Source organism: Melopsittacus undulatus, chromosome Z (genome assembly GCF_012275295.1).
Source record: "Melopsittacus undulatus isolate bMelUnd1 chromosome Z, bMelUnd1.mat.Z, whole genome shotgun sequence".
Classification (NCBI taxonomy): Eukaryota; Metazoa; Chordata; class Aves; order Psittaciformes; family Psittaculidae; genus Melopsittacus; species Melopsittacus undulatus.
Genome location: NC_047557.1, coordinates 72,155,763 through 72,176,650, shown reverse-complemented (window position 1 = coordinate 72,176,650; position 20,888 = coordinate 72,155,763). Strand labels below are relative to the sequence as shown.

The 20,888-nt window shown below is 43.5% G+C and overlaps 1 protein-coding gene across 1 annotated transcript in view; it reads right to left on the bottom strand.

Moving 5' to 3' along the window:
• Positions 1-11,992: 11,992 nt before the first annotated feature.
• Positions 11,993-20,888, bottom strand: part of SHB (SH2 domain containing adaptor protein B) — a 63,343-nt gene continuing 54,447 nt past the window's right edge. The window contains exon 6 of the mRNA XM_005143439.3: positions 11,993-14,922. Within this exon, the coding sequence (XP_005143496.2) occupies positions 14,739-14,922 (184 nt within the window). The 3' untranslated portion in view covers positions 11,993-14,738. The remainder of the gene's footprint in view (positions 14,923-20,888) is intronic.

Here is a 20,888-nt window from a genome sequence, read left to right as displayed (position 1 = left end):
TGCACATCTGTGGAGTTCATTTTTGTGCGAAGTGTTTCCATTGGTGAACCTTAATGAGAACTAATGTTCCCACTTTAGTTTACTTGTATATGACTTTGTGCAAATTCAGAAAGCTCTCCAATTAAATGAAAGATCTCAGATATCTTAGAATCTAAGCTTGATTGTTATAAGAAGTCATGCTATTGCTTGTGGATCAATTGGTCCTGTCTTGACTGGTGAAATAACAACTCAGTCTGTGATTCAGCTGCAAATCCAGGACAGGACAGCTAGAAGGGGTTTCTTATTGAGAGAGTTTATTTCCAGATGTCTGATACTCTACTTGCTCAGTACCTAGTGTGTCTACTTTACCTAGTCTATCCCTGGATAAACTAATATGAATATTATATATATTAATAATACATCAATAATTATATTAATAATTATATTATTAATAGAAATATTAATATAAGTAATAATAAAGCTCATATCTGCTATATCTGTATGTAAATCCTAGTATTATTGTCTTAAATCTGAGTTTGTATTAATAGAAGGCTGACCTTCTGCCGCTCTGTTCTCCCCAACAGGTGTAGAAATAAACCATTTCTGCCTTACCTGAATCCTCCAAATAAACTAAACATTCATTCATGACCACACAGAATCTCAGATTTTAATGCCAGAGTGGAGTGTGAGTGTCCTGGGCTCAGCAGTAGCAGTCATTTTTCTCCTTCTTAGTAGCTGGTGCAGTGCTGTGGGTTTGATTTTCAGCCTGGGAACTGAGCTGATAGCACAGATGTTTTTAGTTGTTGCTCAGTAATGTTTACTCTGACCAAGGACTTTGTGAGTCTCATGCTCTGCCAGGGAGGAGGGGAGGCCAGGAGGATGCAGAGACAGGACACTGGACCCAAACTAGTCAAAGAGGTATTCCATCCCACAGCACGTCATGCTCAGGTAGGTAACTGGGAGTTACTCCAGAAGGGCTCGCTCTCTTCTGGGTCGGGCTCATTTCGACATGTGGTATCATATTCTCTTCCCTTGTTATTTCTCTTATCATCATTATTATTGGTGGTAGCAGTGGTGGTTTGTGTTATACCTGAGTTACTGAACTGTTCTTATCTCAACCCGTGAGAGTTACATTCTTTCAATTCTCCTCCCCATCCCTCCAGGAGTGGGGAGGCAGAGGGAAGGAAAGAAAGAGAGGAGGGGGGGAGTGAGAGAGAGAGAGACTGTGTGGTTGGGTTTAAACCACGACAGGGATGCAGTAAAGGCTAACTTTTTGAAGAGAATCACAGGTGTCTTGCTAGAGAGATTCTGGTTGTGAAGTGACGAAGAGCTGCTGGTAACTTCAGTGTGTCAAGCCTTAATACACCTGCCATGAAATTCTGTGGATGTAGTCCTCATTCCCTAAATGTACCATTAGGGACTGTTTCAAAGCCCATTAACATCAGTGAGAAATTATTTGCATGAGACTATTTGCTGGTGACTATATGACTCTGGCTTGCTTCAGTCCTATTAAATAGAAATTCATACAGTAAGCTCCTGTATTGTCCTGGTCAAAGCTTCTCCATCCAAACAGGATTTTGACAGAGATCACCAATTTCATAGAACACAGAGGTTCACACTTTGAGGGAAAACAAACTTGAAGGATCTTCTGATGCTATTAAACTGATGATAAAAATGTAGTGCTGCACTATGGTCTTACTTCCCACACATTCCTCCACCTTTCTCCTTTCACCTTGAGTGTCATAAGACCCACTATCATATTGTTTTCTAGACCTATTTACAGTCTAAATTGGTATCTTCCCCCCAGCTGTAAAAAGCAATAGGCTGCTTGGTAATGTAGTACTGTTATTCCATGACCAGCCATAGAAAAGAGATACTTTGGAGATACTCTTAGAGCAGCTTGTCAGACTACAGACAAGGAATGGGTGTTGCGGTCAGTTCATCACATTACCTCTGTCACTCTTTCTTCCTCAGGGAAGGACTCCTCACTATCCCCCTGCTCCAGCGTGAGCAGCAGAAGGCTGCTTCAGAGTGGGTCCCCCATGGGTCACATGTCCTGCAGCAAACCTGCTACAGCCTGGGCTTCTCTTTCCACAGGGCCACAGCTCCTGCCAGGAGCCTGCTCCAGTACAGGCTGCTCATGGGGTCACAGCCTCCTTCAGGCACATCCCTGTGCTTCAGTAGGGGGTCCTCCCTGGGCTGCAGGTGGAGATCTGCCCCACCATGCACCTCCATGGGCTGCAGGTCGGTGATCAGGGGTCTGGAGCACCTCCCATATGAAGACAGGCTGAGAAAGTTGGGGCTGTTCAGCCTGGAGAAGAGAAAGCTGCTTGGAGACATCATAGCAGCCTTCCAGTATCTGAAGTGGGCCTACAGGGATGCTGGAGAGGGACTATTCATTAGGGACTGTAGTGATAGGACAGGGGGTAATGGGTTCAAATTTAAACAGGGGAAGTTTAGATTGGATATAAGGAAGAAATTCTTTACTGTAAGGGTGGTGAGGCACTGGCATGGGTTGCCTAGGGAAGTTGTGAATGCTGGTGGTGTTCAAGGCCAGGTTGGACAGAGCCTTGGGTGTCATGGTTTAGTGTGAGGTGTCCCATGCCCATGGAACTAGATGATCTTAAGGTCTTTTCCAACCCTAACTATTCTATGATTTTATGATTCTATGATCTGCTCTGCCGTTGACCACCATGGGCTGCAGGTGGATATCTGCTCCCCTGTGGACCAACATGGGCTGCAGGTGTTTAACTGCTCCACCATGTACCTCCATGAACCACCAGTGGATATATGCTACACTGTGGACCTTCATGGGCTGCAGCAGACATCCTGCTTCACCGTGGTCTGCACTGGGTATTATCTACTCCGGTACCCAGACACTTCTCTCCTTAGTTGCTGTTATGCAGCAACTGTTTTCTTACCTGTTTATCACAAAGGTGCCACCACCATCGCTGATTGGCTCAGGTTTGGCCAGCGGTAGGTCTGTCTTTGTCATGGCTGGCATCTGCTCCATTTGGCATTGGGAAAGCTTCTAGCAGCTGCTTATAGAAGCTGCCTCTGTAGCCCCTGTCATTACCAAAACCTTGCCATGCAAACCCAAGTTATGTGTAAGAAAACAGCGATATAAACCACAAGCAATTCTAGAGAAATTAGCAGCTAGATAGTAACATGATTTCTCTACTAAAATAACCAGTTGAGAACAATAAAAAGTCTCATTTTTTTACTGTAATATGTGGCCAGAGATGTTGAGGGGTAAGGGTGGTATAATATGCAGTGACAATATTTAAGCTGGAGTCAACACAGTCCATACTGACTGCTATACTGTATTGGCTGGAGCCATGCCAGTGACTTGGAAAACTGGCAATGACATAACTAGTAGAGAAGGTAGGAAAAACAAACATTTCAGAATGCCCATATTAATTAAAAATATAAAAAATAGCTTTATCTTCTTCTGTTCAAGTAGTACATGTATCCACCCACCAAAAAGGTAATACTAAGGAAGCTGACCGAACACAGTGCCAAAGATTACTGGCTAGCTTGAATTAATATGCTGTGGACCCTGATTCCACTAAATGGAACTCATTAGCCTACTAGCTGCATTCATCATTAGGACTTACTGCTGCAGGTGATTTACTTAAGCCATACCAGGTGGTGGCCACTTACCACTTGACAAACATGTGCCTTGATATCCAGATGTGAAATATATGCAGAAAACAGCTTTACAAGGAAGGCCAAATCTTTGCTAACCTCAGAGGTGGTAAAATTCCCTGGTCCACATGGCAAACTGATTGCATAGACCTCTCCCTCCAATACCAGAGGGGTGGCACGATCTCCATTCTGGATTTGAAATGGTTTTGGACTTCAGGAAGGTGTATCATTGTTGAAGAGCAGTTATTCTTGCCACGGTAGCTGAGCTTAGTCACTGTTTTTCTCATACTGCTGCATCTTTTACCATGCAGTATGACAGTGGCAGGCACTTTAAAAATGAACCTGTCCTAGTCCATTGGAGTAGAACCACAGAATCATAGAATAGTTAGGGTTGGAAAGGACCTTAAGATCATCTAGTTCCAACCCCCCTGCTATGGGCAGGGACACCTCACACTAAACCATGTCACCCAGGGCTCTGTCCAACCTGGCCTTGAACACCACCAGAGATGAAGCATTCACAACTGGGCAACCCATTCCAGCACCCTTAAAGAACTTCTTCCTTATATCCAATCTAAACTTCCTCTGTTTAAGTTTTAACCAGTTACGCCTTGTTCTGTCACTACAGTCCCTAATGAATAGTCCATCCCCAGCATGCCCATATCCCCCTTCAGATATTGGCTTTCTGGGTTGTGAGTGCACACTGAAGCTGGCTCATGTTCTTTTTCTCATTGACTAACACCCCCAAGTCCTTCTCCGCAGGACTACCATGAATTTCCCTTTTGCCCAACCTGTAGCTGTGCCTGGGATTGCTCCCACCCAGGTGTAGGACCTTGCACTTGGCATGGTTAAACTTCATGAGGTTGGCATCAGCCCACCTCACAAGCATGTCAGGGTCCCTCTGGATGGCATTCCTTCCCTCCAGTGTCTCAACCGAACCACACAGCTTGGTGTCATTGGCAAACTTGCTGAGGTTGCACTAGATGGATTAGAGCTCCAGTACAAACTGGGGTCAAGGAGAGACAAGTATTGTCAATGTGTCTCAGTTTTTTTTGACAGCAGAGTGTAACAGCTTGCTTTCATGTGAAGGGGCGTTTAATACATCTAGAATTGACTAACCCATGGATGGAAGCACAGTCCTACCGTTTGTCATGGACTAATCCAAGCTGCACTGGAACAGGGTGACCCCCTTGAGCATCTACCACACATCAATGACAGCGTCATGTGGGGCAGCAAAGCAGAGCTAGGGGCAGCAGGATTTTGGGGTGGGAGTTTGGAATTTGATGTGTAAGGAATTGAGTAGCAGGGTGTCCAGCAGATGGTGAGGAAACCAAGACATCTGCATTCTTTCAATGTCGAGAAAACAGCCAGAGGCAGCAATTAGAACAGAGCAGGGATAATGAGCAGCAGGACATGTGGGCTGCCTGGAAAACAGCAGGATTTAGTGCTTCTCTCTCCCAGCCTCTCCTTTTATGAGATGGGGATCTCCTCTGTGTCATACCTGTGCTGATGGCCAAAGGTTATGTCTGCTTCTCTGGTGTTGCAGGTGTTTTAGCATCTACCTCTATCACTTAGCTGAGCCTGAAGCCTCAGATTTCCCTGATGAACTCTGCCCCATGGGGATTTGTATCGCCAGGACAAAGAGATTCTGAGCAGGGTCATCTCCCAGTATGAGGGCAGAAGGACATGAGAAAAGGGGGACGAAGATCACTGCCTGTAGGAGCAGCCCCACCTCTGGAGGAGTTTCCTCATGCCCTGCCCCTGTGTGGCCAAGCCGGGAACTTCAGTCATGGAATCAGAATCACAGAATCAGCTGGGCTGGGAAAGACCTTCAGGATCATCAAGTCCAACCATTGCCCCAGCACTGCCAAGGCCACCACTAAACCGTGTCACTGAAGGCCTCATCTATACAGTTTGTGAACACTTCCAGGGACGGTGATTCCACCACTGCCCTGGGCAGCCTGCTCCAATGCCTGAACACCCTCACTGGGGAAGGGATTGTCCCTAATACCCAGTATAAACGTCCCCTGGTGCAGCTTGAGGCCATTTCCTCTTGTCCCATTGTTCGTTTTTGAGAGAAGAGACCAGCAAACTGCTGGCTCCATCCTCCTTTCAGGTAGCTGTAGGGAGCAATAAGACCCCCCTGAGTCTTCTTCAGACTAAACACCCCCAGTTCCCTCAGCTGTTCCCCATCACACTTGTGCTCCAGGCCCTTCAGCAGTTCCGTTGCCCTTCTCTGGACCCACCAGCACCTCCATGTCTCTCTTGTAGTGAGGGGCCCAGAACTGAACACAGGATTTGAGGTGCAGCCTCACCAGTGCCCAGTACAGGGGTTGATCACTGCCCTGGCCCTGCTGGCCACACTACTGCTGATACAGGCCAGGTTTCTGTTGGCCTTCTTGGCTGCCTCGGCACAAGCCAGCTCATGTTCATCTTTGTCTCCCATGTCCCTTCCCTTATGGCCCTATGCTAGCTTAGAGAGTGTCAGCATTTTTGGGCAGAGCATGCAGCCAATACCCCCACTTCAGGCCCTCCAGAGTCCTGGGGACTGCACTGTCTGACTGCCCCATCAGGACTGAACGGGCTGAAAGAAGATAAAATAAATTACAAGACAACATTTTTGTTCTTGCATCGAAACGTATACATATATATGTATATTTTAATTTTCAAAAACGGAATCCAAATTATTTGATGTTTAGATCTAACCTATTCCAATTGGTGGAGGAGTAATGGGACGTTAAGATAAAGGAAGGAAAGGAAATATGAAACTGGAGATCCAAACGGAAATGACCACAAGCAGGCAAAACTATTTCTGTTTTTTTGTGTTTCTCTTGCTGAAATAACCAGAATGGTACAACTCAGTAACAAGAAAGAGCTCGAATGATGAACATTCAGTTAATAGGGAGCATCAATAAAAAAGAATTAAAAATCACAATAGTTCCTGGTATAGTTGCTCTGTGTTTGGTTACTGTATTCACTTAAAAGCAGAACCCCCCTTTTTGCATATGAAGCAGCCTCTTACTTTAGCCGCTGGGTGGCACAAAACTATATGGTGAAGAAATTGAAGCGTGAAGGATGGATGCACAGTGCATGAATAGCCCCACGCTGAAATAACACAAAAGCTTGCAGCTTTAGTGATCTCAGAATAGTATGTGTTTTCAGGAGGGCTCTGGGCTTTGCAGAATGGTGAGGAATGACTAGAGCTGTGCCTAAGACATCCACAACCAGCCTGCAGTTTATCTGATGGTGTGGGGAAGGGCTCTGTTCTGCAGCTGAGATGGTGATTGACACTGTGTTGGCTGTTCTGTGTGTCCTAGCCCTCTAATAACACCATCAGTATTACATATTCTGCAAGCAACAACAATCAAATAAAAAGAACACAGAAGAAACAAGTCATGAAGCTTGACAATCAGCCTTAATTTGCTTGATTTCAGTTCAGTCTCACATTTTTTAAATAACCAAGGTATGATTCCACTATCATTTGCTCAAAGTTGAATCAGCAGAAATTAAAGTAAAAAAGAAAAAAAGGGAGTTTATGACCTTTGGAAGAATGGTTCCGAAACAGAGGACTGCAAAGATGTTTTGGTGTTATACAGGGAGAAAACCAGAAGGGCCATAATTTGACTACTGCAGAACTTAATTTGGCTACTGCAGTAAAAGCCAGTAAAATATGTTTCTGTAAGTACATCCAGTGAGCTGGAAGACAGAGATGGGGAACAGAACGATACCCTCATAATCCAATAGGAAGGGGTTAGGGACCTGCTACACAACTTAGACACATACGTCTATGTGGCCGTATAGGATCCACCCAAGGGTACTGAGGAAGTGGGCAGATGTGCTCACAGAACCACTTTCAATCATTTATCAGCTGTCCTGACTAACCGGGAAGGTCCCTTTTGACTGGAAGTTACTATATCTGATGCTCATCTGCAAGAAGAGCTGACAGGAGCAGGGAACTACAGGCCTGTCAGTCTGACTTCGGGGCTAGGGAAGGTCATGGAGCAGATCTCGAGTGCCATCCTGTGGCACATACAGAGCAACCAGGCAATCAGGTCCAGTCAACATTGGTTTATGAAGGGCAGATCCCGTTTGATTAACCTTGTCTCCTTCTGTGACAAGCCGACCTTTTAAGTAGCTGAGGGAGTCTGTGGATGGTGTTTACCTGCTCTTTAGTAAAGCCTTTGGCACTGTTTCACACAGCATTCTCTTGAGAAACTCATTGCTCATGGCTTGGATGGGTGGACTCTTCACTGGGTATAAAACCGGCTGGATGGCCAGACCCAGAGAGTTGTGAACGGTGTTAAACCCAGCTGGTGTCCTATCAGAAGTGGCATTCTCCAGGGTTCAGTTTTGGCTCCAGTGTTTTTTTAATATCTTTATCAATGAGCTGGATGAGGGGATAAAAGTTCAGACTCAGTTTCCAGGTGAGACAAAATTAGGCAAGGAGAGCTGATCTGCTTGAGAGCAGGAAGTCTCTGGATCTGGAAAGCCTGGCTGAACAAGGAGATATTGCTTGAGCCACAGGAAAGAAAAAAGAATTTATCACATGTGGAAGACAGTTACCCCCTGAAAAGTATGTGAATGCTTTTAGGTTATGTAGAGAGAAAGTTAGAAAGGTGAATGCAGAGACGGAACTAAATCTGGCCACTGCAATGAAAGATAGTAAAAAGTACTTTTACAAATATGTCAGCAACAAAAGGAGGGCCAAGGAGAGCCTCCATTCTCTATTTGATACTAGGGGAAGCCTAGTGACTGGGGATGAGGAAACTTAATGCTGGGTATCCTCAAAGTACTCAGTTTCCTGAGTTGGATGGCAGAGATTGGGAGCTGACTGAAGTCTCCATAATCCAGGAAGAAATGGTTAGAGACCTCCTGCTCCACTTACACATACACAAATATGTGGGCTGGATGAGTTACATCCAAGAGTGCTGAAGGAGCTGGCAGAGGAGCTTCCTAAGGCACTCTCCATCATCTATCAACAGTCTTGGTCTAGGGGGCAGGTCCCAGTGGATTGGAGGTTGGCCAATGTGATGCCTCTCTAAAAAAAGGGCAGGAAGGAAGACCTTGGAAACTACAGGCCTGTCAGCCTGACCTCAGTGCTAGGGAAGGACATGGAGCACATGATCGTAAGCGAGATTGTAAGGCATGTGCAGGAAAAGGGAGGGATCAGGCCCAGTCAGCATGGGTTCATGAAGGGCAGCTGATTGACTAACTTGTTCTATGATAAGGTGACCTGCCTAGTGACTAAAAGAAAAACTGTGGACATTGTCTATCTGGACCTTAGTAAAGTGTTTGCCACTCTTTTCCAGTGTTCTCCTGGAGAAACTGGCTGTTCATAGCCTGGATAGGTGGATTCTTTGCTGGGTTGGAAACTGGCTGGATGGCCGAGCCCAAACAGTGAGTGCTGGTAAACCTAGTTATTGACCAGTCACAAGAGGTGTCTCCCAGGGCTCAGTATTAGGGCCAGTGTTGTTCAGTATCTTCATTGATGATCTGGATGAGGGGATCAAGTGCATCCTCAGTAAATTTGCAGATGACACAAAATTGGCCAGGAGTGTTGAGCAGCTGGAGGACAGGAAAGCTCTGCAGGGGGATCTGGACAGGCTGGATAACACAGTGGTGTGAGGTTCAACAAGGCAAAGTGCCGGGTCCTGCACTTGGGCCACAACCCCATGCAAAGCTCCAGGCCTGGGGAAGAGTAACTGGGAAGCTCCTCAGCAGAAGAAGACCTGGAGGTGTTGACTGACAGCTGCTGAACATGAGCTGGCTTGTGCCGAGGCAGCCAAGAAGGCCAACAGAATCCTGGCCTGTATCAGCAGTAGTGTGGCCAGCAGGGCCAGGGCAGTGATCATCCCCTGTACTGGGCACTGGTGAGGCTGCACCTCAAATCCTGTGTTCAGTTCTGGGCCCCTCACTACAAGAGAGACATGGAGGTGCTGGAGTGGGTCCAGAGAAGGGCAATGGAGCTGGTGAAGGGCTTGGAGCACAAGTGTGATGGGGAACAGCTGAGGGAACTGGGGGTGTTTAGTCTGGAGAAGACTCAGGGGGGCCTTATTGCTCCCTACAGCTACCTGAAAGGAGGATGGAGCCAGGAGGTGGCTGGTCTCTGCTCCCAAAGAACAAACAATAGGACAAGAGGAAACGGCCCCAAGCCGCACCAGGGGAGGTTTATACTGGGTATTAGGGACAGTTTCTTCTGTGTTCAGAAGGGTGTTCAGGCATTGGAGCAGGCTGCCCAGGGCAGTGGTGGAATCACCGTCCCTGGAAGTGTTCACAAACTGTATAGATGAGGCCTTCAGTGACACGGTTTAGTGGTGGCCTTGGCAGTGCTGGGGCAATGGTTGGACTTGATGATCCTGAAGGTCTTTTCCAACCCAGCTGATGCTACAGTTCTATGATTCTAGCACAGGCATTTGGAGCAGTTATGTAAGTGGTTGTTCTGTTCATGGAATTTCAGATGCTCCTTGGACTCTTCTGTAGACGGAAATAGATCTTATTTTCCTGAGTTGTGCAATTAATTTCTCTGACCCCTGGTAGGTGCAGCTCCAAAATCTCAATGATCAACCTTGTATTAATCAGGGCTTCTTTGCCATACACTCCAAGGAACTGCAGAATCTCCTCAGGCGATATATGTGTCTTTCATTTATCAACAGTTTGGACAGGGGCCAGGCCTATTTCCTGTGCCATTTCCAGCTTCACTTGTAGGGGTTGCTGTTGCTTGGCTCGCCACATAAACCAATCTTACACAACCCATTATAGTGGTTTGGCTAGTTAATGTATCAAGGAATGTGCATTTGTCAGAATCCTACCATTCCAACGGAATGCTTAAACATCTTTCTGGTTTCATGGTAGCTTTGTGTTTGGGAACTGTCAGCAGCAATAACTGCAGTCCAGAGACCCTGAAAGACACTTGAATACAAGCAGTGTTCAGATGGATCTTGTCACTGAACTAACTACTAGGTCTAGAGCACTGAGGTAAACAGCAGCTCTGAACTGTCGGTATATGGTTTTCAGAGTAAGCTCAAGGTCTGAGACAGGCAGTAACATGCTGCAGAAAATGGGATTGTAAATAGTCATCCCTTGCAACCTATGAATATCCTTCTAGTATGACTTCTATTTACTTCATTTCACACCAACAACTTTCTTTAGCTGCTGCTGCTCTTTCCTTCCTTCCTTTCTTCTTCTCTTCTTACTGGGGACTCCAGCAGGAAGTAACAAAAGGAAGCAATTTGCAGTGTTTTATATGGGATCATCTCAGGTGATTAAAAAGGAAAGAATGTACAAAACCCAGTTGACTCTACTGTGTTCATTCCCTTCTCCCCTTGCTCAAACCAGGGCTGCAGATGTGTCTGCTTAATTGCTGTCTTGTTTTTCCACAAGGAGCTAGTGCAGCAGTTTGTTGGGTGGGTTTGTTTGTTCATTTATTTAATTATTTAAACAAGTGTTAAGACCTTCCTTGTTCAGCTCAGGTATCAGCGTAGGTACAACCTGAGGACAGGAGTGACTAAACAGCAGTAGAGGACCAACTCAGTACCCCAGATCATAGCTTAGCAGCGCAGGAGATTGAATATGGAATCAGAGCTTAAATGAAAGGTGTGTAGCCTCCACCAAGACTGTCACACAGTATTTGTGTACTTAACTTGAGCCATGACAGCAAAAGAAAGGGCAAATCCTGAACCTCATTGGGATCAGAAGGAGCAGCACATAAATGTGTCACCCTCCAAGCAGCAGCAGTTCTCCTTGAAGCATAAACTCAGGCCATGTTCTTTGACAACCTGGAAATGTGTGTTTTGTACCTTTGCACTTCAGAGAGCCCCACATATTGCATCCTGGCTCTGAAGACTTCATCTCAGAGAATACACCATTATCAAGTACAGAAGCCACAGTGATGACTACATCCACAAACCTTTATGATTTTTCCAGTTATGGAAGGAGCTGTAACATGCAATCTTGGCCATTCCCCTATCCATCATACAGATGTTCACAGCTTGGGGGCTTTCATTACACTGAGAAATACTCATCAAAATAGAAGCCTAATTAACACCTCTTACAAAGTCTGCAGAAAGTGATTCACTAGTGTTATGCTGTAAACAGCAGTAACTGGATTCCTTGAGCACCTCAAGCAATTTGACAGCAGTATCATTCCACACATGCACCTATGTAGTTTTGGCACAGCCCTTGCAAAAGTGTCAAGTCAATTACTCAGGGCAGAACTGAGACTCACTCCAAAACAGATTATAGCGTAATGATGACTTTCACTACACAATCAAGACACACAAACACAAGTTGTTCTGAAAGGCTGCTTCTACTATTAGCGGTTCAAGACAATCAGATTAACAGTAACAATTAAAGGAAGAAAAGGGAGAAGTTTGGTTTTTAAATAAACGTTTAATGTGCTATATAGGCATGATCGCTACGAGATCTTCCACCTATACGCAATACTACATACTGCAACACACCGTGTTTTCACTGTACATTAAAAAGTCTGGGAAGAATATTCCTTCACTGGAAAAATATCATACAATCACTTAAATAAACAAAGACAGCATTACAGTGCAAACGAAAATCCCCATTTTATTTATTCTGCAATTAATGAGCACTTCTTTCTAAAAGTCTTTTTCAAAAATAATAATAATAAAAAAACCCACACACTTCCCACAGACAGCCAACATTTTCTGTGATTATTTTCTCTGGCTGAATCAAGAACCCTGATCTGATCCTTGAAGCTGTAATAAACTTTACACACATTTGTGTGATGCTTATTCACCCGATTTGTATGAAGCAAGGGATCCCAACCCAAAATCTGCAGACTGCAATAAAATGGCACCTGCTGGCTTCAGCTGACTTTCAATCATGCCTATGACTAGGTCCGGTACAACAGTTATCCCCATGAGGTAAAAACAATGTGCTTAAGGAAGCCTGGCACGGCCTTGGTTGTTGTTGGTTTCTACTGGTAATTTTGCTTAGAGAGAGTAGGGGCATACTTTTCCATTACAGGAATAAATCAGCCACAGAACAGCAATATTGTCAAATTCTCAAAAAAGCACTTCAGCATGCAGAAGAAGAAATGTGACATACATCTGTCTCAAGAGGCATGATGGAGTTGCCAGAGCCCACACAGGCAAAGACTCAGACAGCAGCAGATTCAGTCTAATTCCTAACCTCTGCAAGCTTTGCCACCCTCATGAACTCTGATGGAAGAAGAATGTGCTGATTTAAAAGTGCTATATGCTCTTACCAATTGGGTGATGTCAGAAGGAGAATGAAGAGTTCCGGAAAAACTTTAGGGAAATAAAAAAGTGTAGGTGAGTATGTAAAAAAAGGGGATGTTTGGTTTTATTGGAGAGGAATGTTGTCTCTTTGTACTCTATTGTGCCACCCTTCTCTCAGAAAACCACCAAGAGCCTATTACAATGCAGATTCAAATTCTGGGTGAGACAGCTGCAGCTTGACCCACTACTGTTGCTGCACAAAATGACAATGGGCTCCTCACATATGTGATCCAGTCCCGTTCAAACTGTGTTGGATGTCACACAAAGAACAAGGCAAGCTTAAAAGGAAGTAGAACATTCATCACCAGTGACATTATACAGGACATCCTTGAGGTTCTTATCAGATTAGACAATATAATGAAGCACTACTTTTACAGGCAGTAAGTGGTTATTCCATTACAATTCTCCTATTTGCACTTCTTTCTAAGCATACATAAAATGGAAGAGGAGTAGGTAAGAAAGCTGAATTAAATAACACACAATTTCACACTCCTATTGCAGCCTGTAAAATACATATACTGCATATAACCAGTCTGCTACTACAACAGCCAATGGGTTAATGCACATCATTCTAGACACAGGTGGGAAATGGCACAAAATGAGGACTACTAGGCTATTGATTGTCCAGTTCTAATTTCTGCACAATTATATATATATATATTTTATTTATCCCCTTGAAGAAGCACACAGAGCATGTAGAAAACATCTCTTATGTAGATGGGCACTGAGCTGGCAGGACTAAGGTTCAGAGCAGCTTGTGCAGTGCTTCTGACTGACAGTGACTGAAATACAGCAAGAGGCTTCTGCTTATGGTGAAAATGAACACTGGCCAGAAGGTAGGTGTCAAGGGGCCTTGTTTTAAAAATGTCTTGATACACCAGAAAAACAGATTTCTGCTACATACCAAAGTTCTTATTTATACAGCTGCAAATATCATCTTATGGAAAGGCAGTATTAGACACACTTGTTAGTCTGCTATCTCAGTAGGACTGTTTGATACAAATGAATGAGCAAGTGAAGATTTGCCTACAAAGCTTTATAAAAGCCTTTTACCACCCACATGCATAAATACTAACCCATATATTAAAATGCCTCATTCTTAACTACATAAAATGTTACAGTTTAACTGCACCAAACAGAATCAGCTGCCTGCATCTATGAGTGAAACTTGCAAATGAATACAGTAACCCTCAAGAGATTATTTTACTAAAAAGGATAAAAATATATAACAAATTACTTTTTCATTACATTCCATCTTCATAAATAATTGACCATGATTTGCTTTTACAAAATTATTTTAAGATTGTGTGCCTAATAGGAGTTCAACATTTGAGTACTCCAAGGAACTGCATTAAAAATCCCCCAAAACCCACCGGGCTAAGTGAGCACAGTCACAGGGACTCGCCTGCTAAGCAGCTTTTTCTCAGGTCCACCAAGGGACTCTGGGGTCCCTCAGAGTCAGGTTACTCTTTCACATGAAGAAGTTTCCCAGGGTAGCAAGAGAATAAAAGTTGCTGGTGTTTTACTGCTGAGAAGAACTTGTTGATTCTTCTCAAAATATGAAGGAAGAACTGTCGGGAACTACTTTCAGTCACAGAGAAGCTCTGTGAAGGTTGTCTGTTCTTGTACTAAAATAAGATTTCTTTCTGTTATGTAGAAACCTGGTTCTGAAGGCACCCTGCAGCATACAAGTACCATACACAACTCTACAGAGCGCCCACAATCCCAAGACTAAAGGCTGCCACTCCATCACAGACTCAAGCACTGAATTCTGGCAATGAATTCTATGCAACTTGGCTTACCTCTCACCTCCTATCCACAGGAAGGGGTGAGATTAGATTATTAGAGGGTCCGCACAGCCACAGGGTAGAGCAGCGACAAGTGTTCTGCTCCTTTGATAGGAAGCTTTTTTGTAGTGTAGTAGTGGATGACTTCAGGAACACTGTCAAAGGGAGGGCTGTTCTGCCCCAGGATGTACTTCTCTTTGGTCTTCATCAGCTTCATGTGCATAAAACCTTGACTGCTCCTGCAAGGAAAGCAAAGTGTTAGTTCATACTTGTGCATAGGGAAGAGGGGAGCAGAACCACAACAGGCTCTCCTTTATGGAAGGGAAAGTAGGATAACAACATACAGATAGTTGCTGGGTGACAGGCCAAGACAGTGGCCAGACCCTGACAGACAATGACAGCCTGCAAACCCCCAGGGACACTGCAACATATAGGCAGCCTAACCCAGTATGCTGTTTTCATCCCATATGCTGTCTGGATTCAGGTGCAAGGCTGGAGATAATCCAGAGATAATCCTACCCAAGTGTTTCCCTGTTATCCACAGGACAGACAACACCCATTCCAGCCTCACAGAATTTGCCCAGAGCATGGCTATGTGCAGAATCTGGTGCCTTCAACTGGGAAAACTTCCACAGATGAGCCCATTCCCAACATCAATGGCATAAAGACTTTCATCTGCCCTCTACTGAGCAAAGGCTGCTATCCTGAAGCCTTTCTGCAGGCAGAGACCAGTCTGTGATTTCCACACCTGCCATAGGTTCAGCTGTAACAGTTATTTTTCTCTTTCCTAGTAGCTGGTGCAGTGCTGTGTTTCAGCTTTAGTCTGAGAACAATGCTGATAACACACCCATGTTTTAGTTGTTACTCAGTAGCACTTACCTTGATCAAGGACTGCTTGGTCTCATGCTCTGCCAGTGAGGAGGGACATGGGAAGCTGGGAGGAAGCACAGACAGGACACCTGACCTGAACTAGCCAAAGGGGTATTCCATACCACAGCACGTCATGCCCAGTATAGAAACTGGGGGAGTTACCTGGAAGGCCCAGATATCTGCTCAGGTTGGGCTGGGTATCAGTTGGTGGATGGTGAGTGGTTGTAATCTCCTCCCTTGTTATTTGCCTTATCATTATTATTATTGGTTGTAGCAGTATTGGTTTATGTTATACCTTAGTTACTGGCCTGTTCTTAACTCAACCCATGGAGTTACATTCTTTTGATTCTCCTTCCCATCCCACCAGGAACAAGAGGTAAGAAGACGGAGAGTGAGCGAGTGGCTGTGTGGTTTTGAGTTACCAGCTGGGCTTGAACCACAACAGCATTCAGAAGCATTTAGTTCCTAGATGACCTGCCTGCACAGTGCATTGTCTCTTTAAGGGAAGGCTTATGATTATACAGAGAAGACTCTCACAGTAATAACTGCCCTGTTTCTGCAAAAGCAACCCATACAACATAATGTCACTCTGAGGAGTAGCACCCACACTGCCACATCGTACAATAGTGGTAGAGCTGACCTCATCTATTCCCAGCAATGACTCTTCAGTGTCTGCCGTCTTAAGCATGTCATACCAGCTATTTTAATACTATAGAGTTTAGCCAGAACAAAACAAAAGCAAATGGAACCTTTTACACTTCAAGATGTTAAATAAGGCCTAGGTAGAGGGTTTTTACAGCTTAGTTCATGTCCCATTCCCTAACTTGTAGCTCAAAACCATTGACTCTTCCGAATGTGTCCAGGGACAAACATAAGTGTTAAAAAATGGAGTTGGTCTCTGTCAGCAATGAAAAACAGTACAAGATGACACAGAAAGCTACAGCAGGAAAACAAATCATGCCATGTTAAAAGATGCTTCTCTAAAATCTGCCATTTTCTACTTAACAGGAGTAGCATTCCCTCCAGAAGTGCTTGTAGCACTATCAAGCTTGTATCTTTCAGATGTATTCCACAATTCTCTGATGAAGTGACCCTTTCTGTTGAACAGAAACTACTACAGACACTGTAATTATACCTCTACACACTTAAAATCATGCTTTAAATATACATTTCTTAGCAGAAAAAAAGGTCTCTTTCAAACCATAATGGCTTTTTTTCTTTTTTTTTCTTTTTTTTGTCTTTAAAGGGTGGCATCTTTAAATACTTTATTATGAGAACAGATATATTGTTCTGTTCCTTCAGTTCACTATGCATCCGCTTTGCTCTAAGATGCCTTAAAAAGATAAATTAATGGAATCCCAGGTGCATGCTTATTTCACGAGTATAGCAAGAACTGAAGAACAATCTACCAAATGCACCTGAATACAGAAAGGGCAAGGGCAAATACCCTTTCTGCAACAGAAAGAAAACATGCAAACAAACTGCTACAAGCTGTCTATTCACAACAGACAGCTGTTGCTTCTCTAAGAAACAGCTGTGTCTAGGTCTGGGTAGTACATAGTCTTAAAGTATATGATGTCTATGGCTACCAGAATTCCATGAACAACAAAAAGCTTCTCCTCTATATCATGACATGTCAGTTTTTAAGAGGTCACATGGTTTGTGAAGATGAGTAAAAAAAAATTTGTGACATAGAAGTTATGGATAACAGCCTGATGGAATTCCAAGGCAAATAGAAAGCTTCTGCCCTTGGGACAGAATAAACACAGGCAGCAGTGCAAGCTGGGGCATGGCTGGCCAGAAAAGGAACTGTGGTGGACAGGACACAGAACATGATTCAACAGTCTGTCCATGAAGGCCTACCGCAGCCTGGGCTGTGTAGCAGAAGTGTAGCCAGCTGTTGGAAGAAAGAGAGTACTTCCTGTACATAGCACTGATAAGGCTGCAACTGTATCTCAACTGGTGCAAGGACTGCCCATAAAAAAGAGAAGCCAACATTAGAGAAAGTCCAGAGCCGGGCCACTAAACACATGTGTTCCAGAGGTGGAAGCGCATGATTTACAAGGGCAGGCTTGAGTGAACTGTGTCTGTTCAGTCTGGGGAAGAAAAGGTGAGATGGAGGGTGTCAGGCTGCAGTCATCCATTGCCTAAATGGGAGAGTTACAGAGAAGATGGAAATTTCAGTCAACAAGCTTGAGTTCCCAGTGGACAGAGGGAAAAACTTCCCTCTCATGAGAGTGGTGCAGCCCTGGGACCAGGCTATGACAGATCAGGAGGACTCCATCCTTACAAGTCTTCCAAATTTGCCTGGCCTATACAAAGCACTCAACAACCTGATAAGCATGTCCTCGTTGGAGTAGAGGATTTGACTAGACATTTCCAGAGTTCAATTCCCAACAAGATCTATGATTCTATGATGGATCTTTACCATTTGTATATTTGCAGCCACTAAGCAGAACTTCAAGTTCAACAACAATTTTAGTTTGAAACATTTGTAAAAATGTACTATTGAAGAAAAAATATATTAAAAAACTAAGGAAAAAAAGGAATCAGAGAAACCTGTGAAATTAAAAATGTCAGTACTCCCAAGTAAAACTTTTCTGAAATTGAAAATGTGGGGTTTGTGTCACTATTTCACAAGAGAGCACACCAAATCCACCTCAATTTCAAGCTAGACACAAAACACTATTAAGGGGAGACTTTATTTACATATAGATCTCCTGTTAAAACCCACTGCTAGCCACGGTCTTTGTGGAACATCCCAGATTATTCGACTGTCAACTAGCTATGTGCAGATGAAAACCTGTGAGGTTGTCTTCATTCAGTTATCAGTAATCTTCAGTCATCTTCATTCTCTTCTGGTATGCCTGGACTCATAAAGAATTGGTGCCCAGCAGTACCTGGCAAGGGCAGAAGCCATCTACACTTAACAGCCCTGCTGCAGCTAGACCAGTGACTAGGATTACAGGGACACTGTTCTGAAAAGAACCTAGAAGTGGTACCCCTCTCTCTTCTTCTCCTACAGACCTTCTAGATTTAAGCTCTGATTTCAGTATGTAGGAAGACTGATGAAATTTCAGGTTGCAATGAAGAAAAAACTTCATGATTGAACTGGTTGTAAATCAGTTTCTGCTTAGCTTTCTAAGCACTGTTGGAGTCTACCTGAACAAGTACAAGCAGAACATAAGCCTGATAGTGAGTAGTCCTGGTTTTGGAATACTGATTTCTCATCTGTTTCAACAGCAATAACTATTAGAACCTGCCAGACCCAAGGTTTTCAAAAAGCAGAACCTAAACAGCAATCCCAAGTCCACATATGTAAAAACTGATAAATGCCAGTGCCTTGAAGAGGTGAGACACATTTTGCGAGAGAAGATGCTGGGACCTGACCTAAGTCATGTGATAATGTTACTATGTGAATTCTGAATGCCATTGTGGTCACATGTTGCAACAATTCTGCTCTACAGACAGTATTTGCTCCTTCCTTCCCTTACTGCAACTATTCCCATGGATTTCAAACACAGAATAGTAGAATTCCTAGTTGCTAATCCCTGCACCAAACTGCTTTATAATTCTCAAGCACAGATGTTTACACAGACACTATACTTGATACATGACTAACAGTCACACCTTGCTTAAAATTTTTTGCAACACAACCATAAAACCAAGTGACTTTCAATTACAGCTTTCCCACACATTTTCTTTCAGTTTTCAAAAGCCAGTAAGGATGGGAAAGGAATTGTGCAGGCAGCTCATAAGACTGCTTTATTTTGATCTTATGCCTGAAGTAAGATACAAGAACATTCAAGAAATATTAAGTAGATATTAAACCTAGTAATTTTTTTCCATAAAATATTAATGGTTTTGAAAGATTATTGATGTTCACAATCAGAAAAAGTGGCCAAGCTTTCTAAACACTGCTTTTGCTGAAGAAAATGCTTTTTTGTTAGAACAGATTTTCTGCCTTCATTTTGATGAAATGTCACCTGGACCTTTTTCAGGCAACAGCTTTACAGTAACATCAGAAAAATAAGATTCTAGAAATGTAGGAAGCATGTTTTGTTGTTGGATTTTTCATTCTGAAATGCCCTTCCATTTATGTTATATGCTGTCACTTTGAGCAAAACCTATAACGCTTTATGTTAACCTACAGCAACGAAGCAATAAATTAAAATTTCCTCTGAAAAACTATTCCCCCCCACCTCCCAATAAGTGACTCATTTGAAAAATCATTTCCTTTTTTTTTAAAAGCACAGAATACACAATACTGTCATTCTGTACCTGACAGCCACTGTCTCCATGGTACACCAAATCATGTCTCTTCCCCTGTCAGCAAGGGCTGCAGTGTTGCAACAGCATTCAGTATGTGTGAAGACCACTCTACTGAGCCCAGTGTCTGTAATCAATTGCCATCCACTGTTATGCAATTAGTAAAGATGTTTAGCTTCTTGAAGTTCTGTGGAAGTGACAAAATCCTTCCTGTTCCTATCATACTGTTTAGGCCAACACTAGACTAGTAATACACTTTTAAATACTTTTATTCAATTGCTGATTTAGAAAGCCATTAAAAATCCCACTACATCTTCATAAAGTCTATTGTCAGGAAGAAACTTTAATTTTCTCACAATATCACAACAGCTGCTTTCCAAGAATATATTGCATGCTTTAAACCAGCTAAAAAGTACAAAGTCCAGCATTAATCCAAACCCAAAACTACTCAAAGTCTATGTTCTCAACTTTGGAAAACCTCTTCTACAGATGAATCTTTCATTTCTATGATGACAAAATACTTTGCTTGCAGTAACCTTTGCTATTTAGGGAAAACCACATGCCTGTTTCTGAACCCACAGGATCAGGATGTCAGTAGACACCACCTATCTGAATTCAGCTCTGTTCTCCCTCCAGTGGCAACGATCGCATGCACTCATCTGACAGAGCAGAAAGCAAGGCCCATTTCTGTTTTCACTCAGTCTGCTGAGTTGTGAAATAATCCTAGTCTAAAATCCAGTCACATTTCCTGAAATTGAAATCTGAGTCAGGAAATGAAAGTGGTGCAAGTGTGGTGCACACTGCTGCAAAAAAGACATGGGAAGGGAAAACCCCAACCGAAAGAATTAGCTATTAGAGCCTAGGCAATGGCTGGTCTTCACTGAGCAAGATGGAAAAATAATACCCTATACTGAGGTGTTCTATTATTACACTAGAAAGGTACCTCTATGAGCTTCATGTGCAGTGAAATCATTGCTGAACACCTAAAGCTCACTTGTGAGACATGGCTCTCCTCTTCCTTTTGCACATCTGCTTTCACTTTCACCACCCTGCTTGCTAGTATAGA